This window comes from Peromyscus leucopus, chromosome 1 (assembly GCF_004664715.2).
Source record: "Peromyscus leucopus breed LL Stock chromosome 1, UCI_PerLeu_2.1, whole genome shotgun sequence".
Lineage (NCBI taxonomy): Eukaryota > Metazoa > Chordata > Mammalia > Rodentia > Cricetidae > Peromyscus > Peromyscus leucopus.
This window is the reverse complement of record NC_051063.1, coordinates 188,528,689-188,548,752: the sequence shown is the minus strand read 5'-3', so window position 1 is coordinate 188,548,752 and position 20,064 is coordinate 188,528,689. Positions and strand designations below refer to the sequence as shown.

Sequence of the window (20,064 nt, the reverse complement as noted above, 5' to 3'; positions counted from 1 at the left end):
AGTGGATTTTAGCACTTCAAATTAAACAAAAATCTCTCACAGGTGTGCCCCTCCGTTTTTTATAGTTTAGTTAATTACAGATATAGACAAGTTGATAACCAAGAATAGCCATCACAAGTATCAATATTCTAATACAATGTTTTAGTATTAGACTAAATGTTTCCCCAACTTTTTTCAGTCCTGCAAAATGATCTTCCAGCACACCCTTGAGGAATTCTACGCTGTACATGAGCATGTACGTGCTATGTTGTTCATAGTTTATCTCTTTAAAGCTTTGTAGTTTCTTGATATGTGAAGAGTCACACATTAAATTAAGCTGGATATAAGTCTCCATTAATACATTTTCTTGAGTTTCATTTCACGATGACTATTCTGGTATGTCTACAATATTAACACTGTGTAAAGGATTTAGCAAAAAAAAAAAATGAAATTCAGTTCAGTTCTTGGGACTTATACAATAAGTGGAATTTCTAAGGTACAGCAGGACATGAGGAAAGGACAATGGCATTCAGTATTTGCCCACAGGCAGCAGTCTACTAAGAGTCACTGTTCTTTGACTGAATTATGGGTTCTAAGCATGGTTAAGAGTCATACATAGACACAGCCCAGTTTGGATATCTGTCACTGACAGTTTTGTAACTGTATTTTCATGTGTCTCCCTGTAGACCTCTCACTCTCCTCCATGAATGCAAAAGAGAGAGACAGAGCAGTCTCCTCTGTGACTAAGCCTATATATTCTGTGTTGAACCCTTTTAACAGGACCAGGTACTACCATGGTAGTAAGCCTGGAGCAGTGAGCACAAACAATCTTGCCTGATTTAGTTGGCCAAATGCTTTCTCTTTAATATTAATTTTGTAGTGTACAACAGGATAGAAAGAACAAGATAGGTTTATCACATGTTGTATGAGAGACTTTTCCTGGGGAGACAGAACATATACATGCATCTACTCTCACAAAATGAGAAATGACAGAAGCAAGTACAGATGCCACTGATATATCTTGTTGAACCAATGAGATTTATTGGGGATACTGAGAGAACTATGGGGAAAGAGGTGCTTAAAGGAACAAGAGGGACTCAAAGATAGCCGCCATCAGGAAACTCAAACCCAGCATGGAATACAGCTTTTGAACACTGGACACCTGGAGCACACTGTACACATGCAGGCATATCTACAGGTTAAAGGGCATCCTATTTTGGTGGTTCAGTTTGTCAAAGCCTCTTCTAAATAGCAGAGTGATCTGAGTTTCTTCATGGGAGTTAACCAGAGTGAATCCTGTCAGTTTCAGGGACTTCCTAAGTTATTTGGGGGTTTTCATTTTCTGTCTTAATCACTTTCCTTCAGGATGGAACATTTCTGTTTCCAGGAAATGGCTATATAATAGCATATTCTTCAGACTTTTGCATTTTGTCTTCATTATGAAGTATTTGAGGTTGAAAAAGTAGAACGTCTTAAAGAAAATTTTCCTACATAGTCACATTTGAATAATTTTTCCTCAATATAAACTCTTGATCTTTTCTACAATTTGAACATTTACAAGATTTTGGAAGTTTCTCATGTTCATAATGATTCTCTAGTGTGAAACCTGCAATAGTTCCTAAGAACAGAACTTGGATAAAGCATGTGCCACATTATTTACTAACAGAAACTTTCCTTCCCTACTATGAATTTTCTGATGTTTTCTTAGACCTGAGAGGTGGGTAAAGACTTTGACACATTCCCTGCATTTGTAAGGTTCCTCTCCTGTATGAATTCTCTGATGTATTCTAAGTTGGACTTTCTGAATAAAGCATTTGTCACATTCACTGCATTTGTAAGGTTTCTCTCCAGTATGAATCTTCTGATGTCTTCTAAGATCTGAGCCACTGGTAAAGGATTTCTTACATTCACTACATTTGTAAGGTTTCTCTCCAGTATGAATTCGCTGATGTTTTCTAAGACCTGAGCAACATGTAAAGGATTTCTCACATTCGCTGCATTTGTAAGGTTTTTCTCCCGTATGAATTCTTTGATGTATTGTAAGTTGGGCTTTCTGGATGAAGCATTTGTCACATTCACTACATTTGTAAGGTTTCTCTCCAGTATGAATTCGCTGATGGGTTCTTAGATATGTCAGTCGGCTAAATCTTTTGCCGCATTCATTACATTTGTAATGTTTCTCCCCTGTATGAATTGTCTGGTGGCTTCTTAGGTGTGTCAGCTGACTAAAGCGTTTGTGACATTCACTGCATTTGTAAGGTCTCTCTCCAGTATGAGTTTTGTAATGGTATTTAACCTGATACAACTGATAAAAGCACTTGTCACAGGCTTTACATTTGTGAGGTTTCTCTCCAGAATGGTTTTGCTGGTGTATACTGGAGTTCGAGTGGTTTCTTTGATTTTGACTGATGGGAAACAAATTTAAACAATTCACACAGTCTTTAAATTTGCAAGGTTCTTCTCCAGAGTCCCCATTTTTATGCCTCTTTATGACTGATGACTCAATAGAAGCACCCTTGTGGTTACCACATCTGTACTTAATGTAGTCTTCTGCAGTATCACTTGTGTCATAAGTTGAATATTGGGAGGGTTCATGAATTATTTTGCCAAGCTCACTACATTTATAAGACTTCTCTTGGATATTCACATGCTGATGGACAATATGCTTTGAGCCTTGATCCAGGAATTTCTTATATTTTCCACATATATGATGGTTCTCTGGAAAGTTAGCACAATTATGGTTAATAAGAATTAATGCCTAAGTAACAGATTCACTAACTAATGTTCCCTTAAGTTCTCTAAGGCAAGTAAAATAGCAATTCTTAGGAACAGAACTCTCAGCAGAGGCCTTTTGTGCTTTACTATCATTAAATGGATGCTCAGAAGGACCTCCACTCTGATCTCTATCAAACCGAAAGGATCAATGATAGCCTTCTCATTCTTTTCTAATCTGCTTACCTTTCAGAAGGTTGGACAAATGGGTCATCATGCAATAATGGACTTTGAGATGGGAGCTCTCTGAAGCATCATAGGAAGAATGTTTCTCTATTTTCTTGTTGTTTATGTTTTTGAAACAGAGTCCATAATGTAGCCTTCGTTGGCTAGGAACTTGCTATGTAAATCAGGCTCACCTGGATCTCACCAGGTAGGTCCTCTTGCTTCAGCAACCCCTAGTGTTAGGATTAAAATGATGCTGTGCCAGGACTAGACCATAAGTCAAAAAAATAAATAAACAAATAAAAACAACATGCTTACCAGCAACAGCTCTTTATGTTAAAACCTCTCAATTTTTTAAAAAAAAATCAAAAAAATGTAAATTCTTTAATTCAATACTAAAATCAAAATAGTCCAATTAAAAAGTGTACAGCAATGCATTTCCTTGCTCTAAATATTCAGCTTTCTTTGAGCTTTGAAATTTTCTTTAAAAACTACAAAAGAGGGCTGGAGAGATTGCCCAGATTATAGCATTGGTTAATCCTGTAGAGAACACAGAAAAAAATGTTAAAAAAAAAAAAAAAAGCACCATGAAGAAGTTATATTCACTATCAGAATTTCCCTTATTTCTGGTTGTCTCTAGGCAGTTCAGGAAGTTTACACACATACAAAGTAGGTAAATACAAAGGATGAGTCAGGAATTCTACAAGAAGAGCATTCTTACCTACAAAGACTAGATTGCTATAATTCTCCAACATCACATCCATGTACAAAGTTCTCTGAGCACAGTCTAAACATTCCCACTCCTCCTGGGACAGGTCCACAGTCACATCCCTGAATGTCAATGGATCCTGTAATGGAAAATTACCCATTTATCATGTGCTGCTGGAAAAAGAAGTTTTCCTAGGTCAAAGAGATCCAAAGAATTAGAGACTCCTGTGGTATAGATGGGGTGTGACAATTATTCAAAGGCAAACTGTTTCTAAAGCTGCTACAGAGATGGGTCAGAAGAGTGCTAGCTACTCTTCCAGAGGACTCACACTTGGCCCCCAGCACCCACATGGTGCTACCCAAGAGATTCTAACTCTGGTTCCATCAGATCCAATACTCTCTTCTGAATTCTGTAGGTGTAGCGTTCACGCAAACATTAAAGCAAGTATACTCAAACACATAAAATAAAAGTGGAAGTTAATTTTAATAAAGGACACTTTCTAGAATAGTCATGCTCTTTGTTGTATTTTCTATCTCAGTGAAAACAGGATGATACACTCTCACAATCAGCAAACTTGTCAGAAATATAAGATACACAGTTGAGATCTAGATACAGGAATGTAACTACAAAGGCTGTGTTGAAATCAAACAGGACCACAATGTCTACTCTCAGATGGTCAAGTTATGATGAGCAAAACTGTGCTTCCACACTCTACAACTGTCAACTTTGCTCAAATACGGACAGTGGAGCAATCTTGTCTGCAGCTGGGCCTCACATGACTCTAATCGAAAATACTAAGTTCAGATGCTAAGGCCTAGGTGTAATGCTGCAAACTGTTTCTAGAACAAAGAATATGGAATGCAGAACTTATGGATGAATTAATAGTCAAATTAGTTTTTTAAACAGTAAGGAGTATGCATACATCCAACATTCCAAACACATAGAATCAAATACTTTGTAACATTATTTTATGAGAATATTTTTGACAACCATGAAGTAAAAATAGAAAAACAGCATCAGACAGTGTGAATATTATCTAAATTTTTCTAAAACTCCACACAACCAATACAGATGAATAAAAATTTCAGAAATTCCATATGGTGTTTCACTACAGAATAATTAAACTGTACTAACTCTTCACTAATTCTGATCATGAAATTGACTCAATTGAACATTTGAATCTTAGCTGGGTAGTGGTGGTGCACACCTCTAATCCCACAGGAGGCAGAGGCAAGTAAATCTCCACGAATTTGAGGCCAACCTGGTCTATATTGCATGTTTCAGGACAGGCAAGGTTACACACAGAAACCTTGTCTTAAAAAGCCAAAAAAAAAAAAAAAAAAAAAAAAAAAAAAAAAAAAAGAGGAAGAAGAGGCAGAAAAGAAAATTTGAATCTTATAAGTTCACCTCTATTCTTTTTTTCAGTATTTGAGCTCAATCATGTAACATGATTTTAGGTTGCACAGATATGTATCATTATGACTCTTCCTTTATTTTTCAAAAAGTAGAAAATGCCAAGTTATATACTGGCTAGGTCACAAAACAGTAATATAACCCATAATCCTGGGGCTGGAAAGATAGCTCAGAAGTAAAGGGCATTTGCTGTCCCTGCAGAGAAACCCAGTTTAATTCTCTCTGCATACATAGTAGCTCTTTACAGTGACTGATTCTAGTGTCAAGTGTCTGATGCCTATGTACTATGTCCATGGGACATCATGTAGGCATGCGGTGCACAAAAGCATGCTGATGAATACTACTATACTTAAATTTAAAAAAAAAAATTTAAAGAAAGAAATTGCCACTTTTCTTGTGAATCTCTACCTACATAATACATAGCTTCAGGGAAAGGAAAAAACAAAATACAGGGAACCTTCCTCCTTCAAAAGAAAGAAAGAGGGCTGGAGAGATGGCTCAGCTGTTAAAGGCTAAGCTCACAACCAAAAATATAAAGGAAAGAAAGAGAGCAAAGTCATTAAAAGGGACATTTGTTTATGCTTCAAAATTGATGGCTTATGCACAGCACGCAGTCAATACTCTCTAGAAAATTCTTACTAATATATTCCATGTGATGCAATATAGAGGTGGAGACAGGACTGCTTACACCCTGTCTGAAAAATAAAACAAATAACAAAGAGAAAATACGGATCTGTCTATTGAGAACTTACCACTGAACACTGGAATCAAGAGCATATGAGCAGAACCTCTCCTGAGACAAATAGATTTCAGCTGACAACACACCCATAGGTATATCATAACTGTGTGAAATCAAATAGCAAAGAGAGAATCTACTATACTGCAATCTGCAGCTCCTCCCTCACAGAAACATCAGTTTTATGGTAAGAGCTAGCCACATATTCCTCATCATCTGCACTCTGTAGGGTGCTGAAAATATTTAGTATTAAGATTCAAGACAGGGAATCTCATTTCATTCTACTTTTCCATAAATTACTCAATGATGTTAGCCAAAAGTTGTGGGTATTTCCATGGCCATTTTCATAAAGCTGGTTCTGGAATCCTTACCATCTCTAAAATGTAACCTCTGTGTGGCCTTCCTTCTTTACTTTAATATATAAAGACACAGGTCCATCTTCTGTATGAACTGGGCATCAATATACTTCTTTGGTCATCATTTACAATGGAATATTTCAGAATTGCAGTCTTAAGACTATGAGAATTACATCCCCACAGTAATAATTGAGGGAAGATACGATGGGATGAGACTGTGCTATGTATATAACAAGACTTAAAGATTTAATCTGGATTGTCAGAGAAGAAAAAGAGTATGAATATGAAGAATACAAAATAAACACTTTAGATGACACTGCCAGAGGCTGGGAATTAAAAGAATGAATAGTTTCAATATAAAAACAATTTTCAAATGAATCTAGACACACCAACCTGGGGCACATTTATCGGAGAGGCGGCCATTCTCCTTGTTGCTCTTCTCTGAATTTCTGTCTCAGGAACAAAGACTGGAATTCTTCTTGACATTTCACATCAAGGAGTCAAAAATATAAAACTAAAATTAATCCAACTCTGTTATAGACAATGCCAAACTACATATAAAGCCCCCCAAATCAAAATGATATTAGCAGTCTTGTCAACATTCCTATAGAGAGGACAGCATGGAAGGATACATTTGGAGTGCTGAGAGAAAGTAACTGTGAGCCATGTCACTGCACTCAGAAACACTGGCTCTTAAAACCCATAGAGAAGTGTACTTGAAGAAAGTTGTGAATAAAACATGTCATCCACTCAGGCAGCACCGCAGATCATAATTGGAGGCAAATTATACGTAGAAAAATCAGAGAGAAGTTATCCACAGGACACAGGAAATCAGACATTTTACATAAGAAATCGATAAATAGAAGAGAGCTGAGTAATAACAGACCATGGCCAACAGATAAAACCAGCAAAACACTGTTTCTTACTAGAAGACAGAAAAATACTAGTAGTAACTTTACCAACTATAATATTTAAAAAAACATAACAAATAAAAGCCCTGTGATATGAAAATCTCAATAGAAATGGAAATGTCAAAAGACACAGTTCAAAGATTTTGTGATAAACTCCTAAAGATACTAGGAAAAAAATGTAACCCAGCTCAACATGTAAAGGGCATGTATGTTACACCTAGGTCAACAGTACACTGCAGAGAAAACTGACAGGCATGAGCAGGAAAACGGTCAAGAAAGAATAATGCATAGAAAGAATAATCCAGAGCCATAAGAGTGGGCCAGAGACGTGTGAATAAGACAAGGAGAGAAAGGAGAAACAAGTAGGAGAGAAAGGCACCAAATTCCTTTTTAATGATTATATACAATCACACAAAAAAGTCTTCACATACTCCAGGGGGAAACCTCCGACTTGATAAGTGTTTTAACTATTTTGAAAAAATACAAAAGTAACACGCAAAATGACTAGTTTTCCTATATGTCAATAATGACGATTTGAGAAGTAAGTTAGAAATTAAACCCATTTAGGTTGCATCAAAAAGGTCTAGGAATAAGACTAAGTAATGATGACTTTGCTTTTATGAAAAAATCCCTAAGGTATTCAGGGGGAAGAAAATAAAAAATAAGAGTATACAAGGAAATGGACCTACCCAAACTCTCTAAAAGCCATGGTGAAAATATTACTAACAGCAACTAGTGGAATCGAAGCAATCTCCATCAGCCAAATACTGATATTTTTCACAAAAGTAGATAAGGAAACAGTCACATGGGCACAGAAAAGTCACATGTATCAAAATTAATCCTACGAAAGGGTATTCCTGGGGGTATCACAGTATCTGGTCACACATCATAACTCAGAGGCACAAGGCAAAGACAGCATGATTGCACATAAAGAACCATGCAGAAAATTGACTAGAACAGGGAACATAGAAATGAACATATACCAGAGAGATGATATAAGCTACATATATATTGTCAACAACAAACCCAGGAAAGAGAGAGCCTTTGAACACTCTGTGCTGGGGAAACAATTGATTATCCAAGTGCAGACAAATGACATTAGATCCAGATCTCTCACCCTACACACAAATCAATACAAACTAGATCAAGGACCACGGCCCTTCCTAGAAAAATTGAAATGCTAAAAGCACTATTGGAAAACATGATTAAATGCTTAATAATTTAGAAATAAGCAAACCCTGTCTGAAAGAGATTCCAGGAGCACAGAAGAATAACAAGGAGATTTTTATGGAGTACAAGCTGGAAAGGTCAGAAGTACACAATGAATGATAGAGAGCTAAGGGAGAATGAATGATAATTGAGAAAGCGAAATTGAAATAAATGCCTAGGAGGTTAATTTTACATATGTGTATGTATATAATTCTTTCTATAGTTAGATTAGATAGATGATAGGTAGATAGATAAATAGACAGACATATTTACACACACATATGTCTTATGCTCATCCATGTGTCAGGAGTCATTCTGAATATTTGCATGCTATTATTAAACAATGTTTCCATAACCATGGCATCATTATATGTAGATATACATATGTATCACATCAATCATATATATAGCATCTCAAATAGTTTTCTTGATAGGCAATGCACATTTGGATGGTTTCTTACCTAGCAAATGCTCCAATATTATAGAGTGACAATGGGAGATCAGATGAAACTTAAAACCAATTTCATTCCATCTGATCATATCTGGTCATGGAACGATGCTATGTACATCCCTCATGATTCAGGCGAACTGCTCTACTCTTTTCCATCATATTCAAATAACAGACAGTGGCCAAATTTCTTAAATGATCAATTTTAAACAATAGTTGAGAGAGTGTGCGGAGAATATAGGTAAATAAAATACCAAATTCTCTCAGAAACAACCATGGATATTTATCAATTACACCAAGAATTCAAATGATACTCAATGAGTTAAGCATTATGACAACTAAATTAGGATATTAATACTATCACCAACAAAATTACGACAATAAAAAGAAAACCAGCTTGTAGCTGTGACATCTACACTATGAAGCAATAGGTGAGAAATTCTCAACTTTGATGAAGGAAACAGACATAATTCAATAGCTTCACTAATCCTACCAAGCAGACCAGAGGACACAGGAAGGGTGTATTGTATGAATCAGGGTTCTCTAGAGAGCAGAACTTACAGAATGAACCTCTCTACATATAGAGAGACATGGGATTTATTAGAAGACTTATAGGCTGCAATCCAATTAATCCAACAATGGCTGACTATGAGAAAAAAAAAAAACCTTAGAATCAACAAAGACTGGATGTCTCAGCTGGTCTTCAGTATATGCTAGAATCACAAGGATGTAGGCTCTATGCCTACATCTATGACAGTAAGGAATAGATTTGCTAGTAAGGTGAGGGCAAGCAGACAAGGAGCAAAAGCTTCTTTCTTCCATGTCTTTCTTTATACATATTCTCTCCAGTCACGTGTAAGGTAGATTTTTACACTAGCTAGAGGGGATGGAGTGAGGCTTGGTGGTCAGGAACACTGGCTGTTCTTCCAGAGGACTGGGGTTCTAGAGCAGCAACCAAATGGCAGCTCAAAGAACTGTCTGTAACTCTAGTTCCAGGGGATCCCATGCTCTCTTTTATCCACTTTGGACACTGCACATGTGTGGTGCACAGACATACATGCAGAACAACCACCCATACACAGGTAGCAATAATAATAACAGAACTAGCTATAGACATTTGAAACAGACAATGAAACAAAGAGATACAGTAGAAAAAGGAAGACATTTAACTCAACCTTTTCAACAATGGTGTGATTGCATATAAAACCTACCTGAAGACACCACCTAAAACTTTTATACTTGACAAATGCCTTAGTAATATTGAAGAATAAAGAAATATCTTACACAAATCAACAGTTAGAATATACCAATAATGAGCAGGTTGAGAAATAAATTAAGATAATATTGCATTTACAGTCGCTTTTAAGCGACCCATAATGCCCCCAAAATATTGTAAAATGTGTTCATAGTTCTCAACTATGACAGAATTACAAACTTGAACATAACTGATACTCCATCTCACCCTACCAGAGTGGCTAATATGAAGAAAACAAATGGCTGGAGATGGCGCAGCAATTAAGAGCACTTACTGCTTTTCCAGACCACCTGGGTTAAAATCCTAGGACTGTCATTCAGACTCACAACAATCCATAATGACTCTCCTACAGAACCCAATGCCCTCTTTGTGGTGGTCTCCAGCGGCACCAGGCACACAGACATACATGTTGCCAAAACAAATAAGATAAAAATAACAAAAACAGAGGGGGGGGGAGGGCTCTTAGGTGGAACCACAGAGTAACTCTGTAATTTGCTGCTAGCCTTGTATATATACCTATTTTCACAACAGTTATATAATGAGTATCCCCCCAAAAAAATAATAAACAACAAATATAATCAAATGCCCAGGAATGCATTTGAGTTATTGGCAAAGTGGATCCTTATTCTAATTCCTGTTGGGAATGCAAACTACTGCAAACAGTAAACATCCCTTCGAAGGTTTCAGAAACCACCAATATTACCCTCCCACGCTGAGGGATACAAGACTGTTCCAACATGTATAGATCTATCAATGTAAGACAGCAAATATCTAGATTGTAATAGAAGGAACATGATCATGTCAATATATCAATTAAACACCTGTGGGAAATTTTCACATTTGCTTGTTATCAAAGATTTGAAGACTCTGGGAATAGGAGAAACATGCCTCAGCATTATAAAAACTAGAAACCACAAACCTAAACCCAACATTTTGTTAAATGAGGAAAACTGGAAAAATTCCAATCTCCTCAAGACACGGACAAGGTGTCCATTCTGTCCACACTAACTCAGCACAGTGCACCAATTGCACCCAGAACAAAAAGGAAAGAGAAAATATTCAAATTAAAGGAGTTAACAGAGGTCAGGTAGCAACTTACTCCAAATTGTAAGAAATACAATTCTCAACTTCAGAAATCAAAAATATCCCACGAAAAAGCTCAGTTCTGATAATCTTTGAAATGAGCCATAAAACCCATGCTCTATATCAGCTGGTGTTTTACATATCAACGAGATGAGGAAGAGAAAATAGCAGACCACTAAGACCAGTATAGTGTCTAGGAAATATCTTAGATTTCCATTTCCTGATGGCAGCATTCTAAGTGCCAAAATGTACTGTGTAAGCTATAGTGGGCAAGAAAGGTCATCAATGGCCTTACCTAGACATGGGCCACCTGTGCCACACCACCACCCTTTGAGAGACTTTGGTTAATCCACTGATGTAGCACAGCAGTTCAGAGCTACCAGGACAGATCAGCAACTGTCTGCTCAGCACCCTTGTGTTGTCCTACTAGGTCGAGTCTGTAACCAATGTCTCTCCTTGAACCTCAGAACTATAAATGACTTCTGGTATATTTTGCTCCTTGGGAAAATTTTCTGTGTATGAGTTTATTCAGCAAACTCTATTACACTAACATAAGACAACCAGTCAGAATCTATGTCTCTCTGGATTGGTGGGATATGAGAAGGTTTGGAAACACACAGGGGGACAGAAGGCTATAAGACTCTGTGTTTCACTGAACTTGGATTCAGATTGTAGACATCTACCAACTGTGTGTGTCAGCACTGCACAGTAGAGCTGTCTCCTGTATCACAGTTTGATGGTTTTTTCCCTCTGGTTTCCTAAAGTGGTGTCATAGTGTGAAGACAATTTTCTGTGTAGTGAAATGCTTTCTGTTAGGGCTGGCGAGATGGCTCAGAGGTTAAGAGCACTGACTATTCTTCCAGAGGTCCTGAGTTCAATTCCCAGCAACCACATGGTGGCTCACAACCATCTGTAATGAGATCTGGCGCCCTCTTCTGTGTACATAATAAATTGAAAGAAAGGAAGGAAGGAAGGAAGGAAGGAAGGAAGGAAGGAAGGAAGGAAGGAAGGAAGGAAGGAAGGAAGGAAGGAAAGAAAGAGAGAAAGAAGGAAGGAAAGAAAGAAAAAATGCTTTCTGTTTAAATTTTTGGCCAGGTCCAGAGAAGGAAACAATGTACTGGAAATGTGGCCAAGAGCCTATGACTAGGAGAGTGACAGACCATAGGAGGGAATACACTCAGGACATTTTGCTACATGTAGAAATACTCAAACTGGGGCTGGAGAGATGGCTCAGAGGTTAAGAGCACTAGCTGCTCTTCCAGAGGTCCTGATTTCAATTCCCAGCAACCACATGGTGGCTCACAGCCATCTAGAATGAGATCTGGTGCCCTCTTCTGGAGTGCAGACGCACATACAGGCAAAACATTGTATACCTAGTAAATAACAAATCTTAAAAAAAAAGAAGAAGAAGAAAGAAAGAAATACTCAGACTGCTTTGACCTAGTTCTGGTCACACCACAGCCTGGTGCAGCTGTCAGCCTGGGTCAGACAGCTTTTATCTGTGATGGGTAACAGTTATTTCAGAGACTCCTAACTGGTCACATACAGAGAATGCATGACTGCTGACGGCCATGAAGAGGAAATCCACATGACCTGGTACAAATCCCAGGGAACTCAACAGAAGAGAGGGAATAAGGTGATTAGCTGTGACACACACAATACATTAAATAGTACTCACAAAAATAGAAGACTAAATGTACAGGGAAACACAAAGAATGTGAGAGTACAGAACAAGCCAGGTATTGAGTTATGCCACCTGTTATTCCAGATCACACTGCAGAGCCACATGACCAGCAGAACATGGGAGTGTCAGAAGAGTAGATATACAGCCCTACGCAACAGAGCAGCAGATCCAGAAACAGCACAACAGCAGTGACCATGTGAATATCACCAAAATAAGACATGCAAGTTTCATGATAAGCAACTTCACCAACCAATAGTGATGGGAAAGCATGTACCCAGACAGAAAAAATGAAACTGGGTTGGTTCTCTCCCACTGTACAATGAATCACAGATGTTCATGTATAAGCTCTAACAGTGAAACTGACAAAAAAAGACACATGCTATAAAGAGCATGCACGGAAATCTTAAAAATTAAGTATGAAGAAACAGCCTATTGAACAGTTAAATATATTAGCTAGCTATTTGTAGTATGACAAGTTAATACTCAGAATGTCTCATAAAATAAAGAAAAAAAAACACAAACAAATAAAAATCATTTCAATTACCAAGCAAATAACTTTAACAGATCATGCTAAAAGGCAGTTACAATGGCCAATTAGTACACATTAAAAATGTTCCACGCTGTTAGTTATGAAAGAAATGCTCACCCAATGTTCACCAAGATCCCCTCTCTGCCTAGTCAGTGACCACATTCAAGGTTTCAACAAAATGAATCCTGCAGAAAATGCAACAGAACGAACTCAGAAACACAGTATCAGTGAGAATCCAATTTACTGCAGCTGCCATGTAGGTAAGTGAAAAGTTTCTTCAACAATCAGATAAGCAAACTATTCACATAAGATTCAACTGTATTACACATGGAGTTTCACATGAAATGATTAATTATAGTCCGTTCTTGCAAAAATGATTACTCACTGATTAACATGCATGTGAATAGAAACAGCAGATGGAAAACAGAAGGATTCAAATACATATGACATGTGGATACTGACACACGGCTTTCATGTTCTCATTCAAACATGAGAATACAAATCAACAAGGAGGTTTCTCTTATATAAAGATTCTAATCAATTCATTTCAACAGGAATGGGATATTTCTGCAAAATAAATAAAGTAATGGTAAATGAATATGAAATTTGAGGCAGCACAGGGATCAAAAAGCTTCAGAAGATCAAACCAGGATTTCAAAATCTATTAAAATTACAGAAATAAAAACCATTGATATTGGCGTGAAGAAAGACAATAGGCAATATCAATGAGAGGACAATTAGGACAGATCTAAAACTCTGCAGAGATACTAAGCAATTCCTATCAAAGTCCTGACAGCATCACTTTAGGAAATGGGAAAAGTGACCATGAAAGGAATAGAATCTAAAGAAACTACCAAAAATATCAAAGGAGAGAGCTCTGGAAACAAACCTAAGGCACGATTTCCCTAATTCTACAAGATCATAAATTATAGTAGGGACAATCATTTAATATTGAAATGAGAGAAAAAAGAAATGATTCAAACAGGGACTCCAGCGTTGACATGCACAGTCGTATAAATTATGTTTTCTCCTAGTTCTTACATATAAAGCCAGTGACATGTAAAATAGGATAATAATCTTGAGGTTATTTACAGTAAGATATTCCAAAACATTTCTAGAGAAACAACGTGGCAAAACCAATCTCATGTCTCATTTGCACTTTCTTTGTTTCCTAAATTTTCTCTTTGGAGTTTTTATTTAAGCTGATGGGTATCAGTGTTCTACAGCATGTATGTATGTGCTGTATGTTTGTGTCTGACACCCACTGGGGTCAGAAAAGGCATCAGACCTCTAGAACCAAAGTTATTACTGATGACTGTCTAGCCACCATGTGGGTGCTGAGAATGAACCCATTCATTCTTCAGGGCAGCAAGGGCTATTAGCGGCTAAGCCATCTCAACACATGCCTCCCATTCCATTTTCAACATCACTTGAATCACTAACCACATCTAATTCAGTCCCTCCAAAATACCTGGTACATTTGCTACTGTGTCCATTCTCTCCACCTTCTAGGCTTCTCTGTTCTGCTTCAAAAGTGAGCATGTCTGGCTTATGAGTATGACCTGTGCAAGAAAAAAATTCTTCAGAAAGCACCTGGATTTCTTACACAATACTGTGCTCACTGGATAATGAGAAAATAAAATGATTCTACAAATGACTCCCCATTTGCCATACTGTGTCAGAATAGTGAACACACTCTGGGACCATTTTTCAGTTAACTTGAGTCCCATCACTTCTAATCACAGCTCAATCAAAACACCAGAGTGGAAATGGAACTCAATGATTGGGATGACAATATTATACACCACTGAGTTTCTGAACTTACCATGGAACAAAAATGAAAGAAGCCTTAAATCAGCCAAAAGGACACTCATTCACAGAAACCTCACACACTTGGAGAGTCGTCTTCCCAGGAATCCTGAGGAGGGGCAAGGGAGACTGTAAGAAAACTATTCTCACCCACAGAAAGCACACTGCGGCAACTGTGCAATATCTCTGTACAGAGCCCTCTGAGCAGGGTCCAGGCATTGTCCCTCCTCCTGAGACCAGTCCACAGTCACTGTCAACAAATTCTGAAATTAAAAATAAAGGAAGTGAGTGTTTGAGCTATCTGTCTTTCTGCACTGCTTTAATGCCAGCACTCAGAAGGTAGAAGCAGGCAGATCCCACGTGAGACCAGACAGGTGTCCATGGATTGAGCCAGACAGGCATGGCAGGATTGAGATACTTATTCAGCAAAACAAAGCCAAAACCAAACAAGAACATCCATGCCAACTTGGCCATGTGTCCATGGGAAGGGAGCTTTTCCTTTTTGGAACAGGAAGAGAAATTTTTTTTCTCATATAGTTGAGTGATCAGAATTACTTAAGAGATGCTTTCTAATTTTGTCCTAATCTATTGTGTTTTAAAACTGTAAAAAAGAGCCGGGCGTTGGTGGCGCAGGCCTTTAATCCCAGCACTCGGGAGGCAGAGCCAGGCGGATCTCTGTGAGTTCGAGGCCAGCCTGGGCTACCAAGTGAGTTCCAGGAAAGGCGCAAAGCTACACAGAGAAACCCTGTCTCGAAAAAACAAAAACAAAGAATTAAACATATGAAAACACATTTCTGAATGCTTTATTTACATTCTAGTGTGTATGTCTCAGATGGAAAATAAATGGGGATTAAAAAGTTTGTTTAGGGCTGGAGAGATGGCTCAGAGGTTAAGAGCACTGACTGTTCTTCCAGAGAACCTGAGTTCAATTCCCAGCAACCACATGGTGCCTCACAACCACCTGTAATGAGACCTGGTGCCCTCTTCTGGCCTGCAGTCACATATGCTGTATACATAATAAATAAATAAATCTTTAAAAAAAAAGAAGTTTGTTTAGTAAATGTCAATGTTTACAATCATACTTTAAAGCTTGCTAAAATATACTTTCTGATATCTAATGCAGTGGCTACTTATGTGATCACTGTATAAAAAGCTCTCTGGAGATGCCTGGTCCCTAGGGGCAAAGGCCATGCTCTTGATTACCAGAGTAGTAAAACCGGACTTAGAAAGCATGGATGAATTTAAATTCCAGGGGATTAGCAAGTGCCACAGAGAACAATATTTGCAAACAAAAGATAATGCAAGTCCTCTATCAGAGTATTATTCTGTAAATAATATGTTCTGGCAACCATAAAATGAGTGAAAAAAAATAAATATAAGGCCCAGTTCAGATGATGGGAAATTTATCGACAATGGTAAAACACAGCAGAATTTCGGAGCCGACTTCCTTATGAACAGCAGAGAAACTGCTCGCACCCCTGGTCCCTCCCCTCCCGTGTCCCAGCCCCGCAGCTCCTCTGACCTGGGAGGTTCCAGGGCCGCCGGGCTGCGGTTCCCGCCACTGCGCTGCTGACTGGTGACTTTCCCAGGCCGCCTGGCGCCACCTGTGGCTACACGGAGTTCTCACGCCCCGCTGAGACCCCAGCCTGAGTCTGCAGCACTCCCGGCCGGAACAGAGAGAGGTCCCTGGATCCCAGAGGGAATGGCGGGTGCGGGAGTTCCTCCTTCCTTCCCTTCCTCAGTGCCTCCGCTCGCCCCACCCACCACATACCTGTTCGGGTCACGTGCCCTCCGACTCCCTCCCACCCACTTCCTCTGCCCTGTTCAGATTCCCATCCTCCTCGCTGTTTCTGGGTCTTAAAATGTCTTTTGCCCATTCGCTAGAGACCCTGAAGTTGGCGACATCCCCGGTCCGGCTGTGAAACCCGGTGCCTCCCTCGCCTTCTGCACTGGCAATGGCTTGTGGGAAATCCTGCTGCTCGGGAAAAGATTTCTGCTCCCGGGGCAGGTTAGCTGGCTCTGTTCAGCAAGCTTAACGGAGACAACCAAAATACATGTCACTCCGACTTGCGTATAGATAGGACAGGGAAGCAACACAGTATCTTAAAAAGCTGTAACTGAACTCGGGCTCAGCTGTGGACTGAGGTCAAATGAACAGCCTGCAGCAAGCAAGTGTGGAGTTCTTGAAGTGGGCCACCATAGTCCTCAAGGGCATAAGGCCAGTCAGAATCTGGTATTCTGCCTCTCCCTAAGGCAGGTTGTAGGTTGTCTGAACTTGCCACTTGCCAAGAGTCTCCTGAGCCATCTGAGACATACCTCAGAGGAAGGGGCTGCAGCCTGAGAGAGAGAGAAATGAAAGCAATCTAATTCCCAACATTCCCCTCTTGTGCAAGAATGCCCCCTCTATAAAATGTGCCAAGAAAAATGTCAAAATAGAATATTCGTAAGATTATACAGACATTCTGTGAAACAGTAGCCTTCATTCAATGTGGTCTGGCATTCGAAGTGACATTAAAAGCCCTTAATATACAACAATAACAACAAAAAGGACCTATCTATTCTAACAACCTGAAACCATAATGATCAGGTGATTCAAAACAGAAAAACCAGGAAAAATAAACAAGTATTAAAGAAAAAACATGTATGTATAAAAAGAGGGTGTTTGCATGCACCAGTGTTTTCCCTTCATGTCATAAGTGCATCACAGCCATGCCTAATGCCACAGAAAGTAAGAAAGCATCAGGGCCCCTGACATTTGGGACCATCTCTCTGGCCCTGGAAATCTGCTCTTGGTGGAAGTGCATTATCTCTGAATTATCCAGCACAGGTTCCCAGTTCTAGCCCTCTTTCTTCCCTTACCTGAGACTTGAGTGAATCCAGTTTTTACATTATCATGTGGCCAATGTCTTTCCCTTATGTGGTTGTAACAGGTGATGATAAGTACACTGTCACTGTGTGTTAATTATACCACATCTTCTAATATGATGACTGCCATATTTAAGTTACTGGATCTCTAAATTTGCTGAAGTGTCTCAATTATATGAACAGAATGTAAATTTATCAACATTCCTACAGACAAAACAGCAGGGAAGGATATATTTAAGTAGTCAAAGAAAGTAACTGTGAACCCTACTATACCCAGAAACACTGGCTGTTAAAATTCACGGAGAAGGAAGTACCCTTGAAAATGTGTGAAACAACATTGGTCATCCACTCAAGCAGCACTGCAGTTCATAGTTAGAGTCTAAGTATACACAGAAAAATCAGAGAAAAACTACTAATGAGAACACAGGAAATAAGACATTTTATGTGAGGAATAATAAATGAATAGAGAGCTGAGGACGAACAGACCATGTCCAACACACAAAAACAAAATGTGGTTTCGAACTAGAGAACTACTACTAGTAATTTTATCCACCAGACTAGAAATGAAATGTCAAAAGACAAAGTTCAACAAAAACTTCTGATGAACTCCTAAAGGAAGTAGGAAGAAATGGAACATGGATCAACACAGTAAAGGGCACATGTGTCACACACGGGCCAACAGTACAGTGCAGAGGAAAAAATGAGCAGCGTTAGCAGGAAGACTGTGAGGAGAGGAAGAAGCTTGTGCTCTCCAGTCTTACTGAATCAAGAGACATGGGAGTCGGCTAGTGAAATCTGAACAAGACAAAGTATATAAAAGAGACCTGGGTAGGAAACTCCATTGTAATGATAATGAAATAATACACACAAGGCCACACAGATAATATGGGAAAATCTTGATGAGTGCTTTAAGTGCTATAGAAAAATACAAAACAAACACACATAAAAAAAAAAAAACTCTAGTTTTCCTATCTATCAATAATGACAATTTGAGGAGTAAATTAGAAATTTAACCCATTCAGGTTGCTTCAGAAAAAAAATGCAGGATTAATGCTAAGTAATGATGACTTCACTTCAAGGATGAGATTTTTAAGGCACTTGGGGAAAAAATGAAAAATAAGAGTGGCCAGGTGGTGGTGGTGGCGGTGGCAGCGGTGGCAGCAGCACATGCCTTTAATCCCAGCACTTGGGAGGCAGAGCCAGGCGGGTCTCAGTGAGTTCAAGGCCAGCCTGGTCTACAGAGCAAGGTCCAGGATGGGCACCAAAGCTACACAGAGAAATCCTGTCTTGAAAAACCAAAAAAAAAAAAAAAAAAAAAAAAAAAAAAAAAAAAAAAAAAAAAAGTATACAAGGCAATGGAATTGCACACACTTTGACTTCCAAATGGCTTGTTGAAAATGGTATATTACTAACAGCAAAGAGCAGATTCAAGGTAATCCATAGCAGCAAAATACTGACATTTTCCACAAAAGTAGATATAGAAACAGTTACATGAACACAGGAAAATCACAATTAACCCTAAGAAAGAGAATGCTTGATGGTATCACAGGACCTAACACACATCATACCACAGAAGCACAAGGACAAAGGTGGCATGGTACAGCACAAGAAAAACATGTAGAAAACGAAACAGAACAGAGATCCCAGAAATAAACACACATCAGAGAGGTAATGTATGCCAAATATGTCAAAGACAAACCAGGGAAGATAGAACCTTTGAACATTCTGTGCTGGGAAATTGATTATCTATGTGTAGAAGATTGACAGTAGATCCACATCTCTCACCCTATGTAGAAATCATTATGAACTACATCAAGGAGCATCCTAGAAAACTTGAAATGCTAAAAGTGCTATAAGAAAGCATGATTAAATGATTAATAATTCAGAAATAAGAAAACACTGTCTGAAAGAGATTCCAGGAGCACAGAAAATAACCAGGGAAAAAGGGCAAGCTGCAAAGGTTCAAGAAGTATACAAAGAATGAACAGCAGCTAAGAGAGTGAAATAAATACTTAGCAGATTTTCTTCACACAAGAGGTTAATATGGACACCACACAAAGAGCTACTTAATGTAAACACACACAGTCCAAACTATCTAATACAAAATTGACATAATCCAAAAATGAGACACAGCATTCACA

At 38.6% G+C, this 20,064-nt stretch overlaps 1 protein-coding gene across 1 annotated transcript in view; it reads right to left on the bottom strand.

The window, feature by feature from the left end:
• The window catches only part of LOC114683965 (zinc finger protein 420-like), a 44,013-nt gene extending 28,821 nt beyond the window's left edge, over positions 1-15,192 (bottom strand). Inside the window, 5 exon segments of the mRNA XM_037200119.1 lie at positions 1,606-2,697; positions 3,638-3,764; positions 6,524-6,608; positions 14,721-14,811; positions 15,075-15,192. Of these exon segments, the coding sequence (XP_037056014.1) occupies positions 1,606-2,697; positions 3,638-3,764; positions 6,524-6,608; positions 14,721-14,811; positions 15,075-15,123 (1,444 nt within the window). The 5' untranslated portion in view covers positions 15,124-15,192.
• Positions 15,193-20,064: the final 4,872 nt, after the last annotated feature.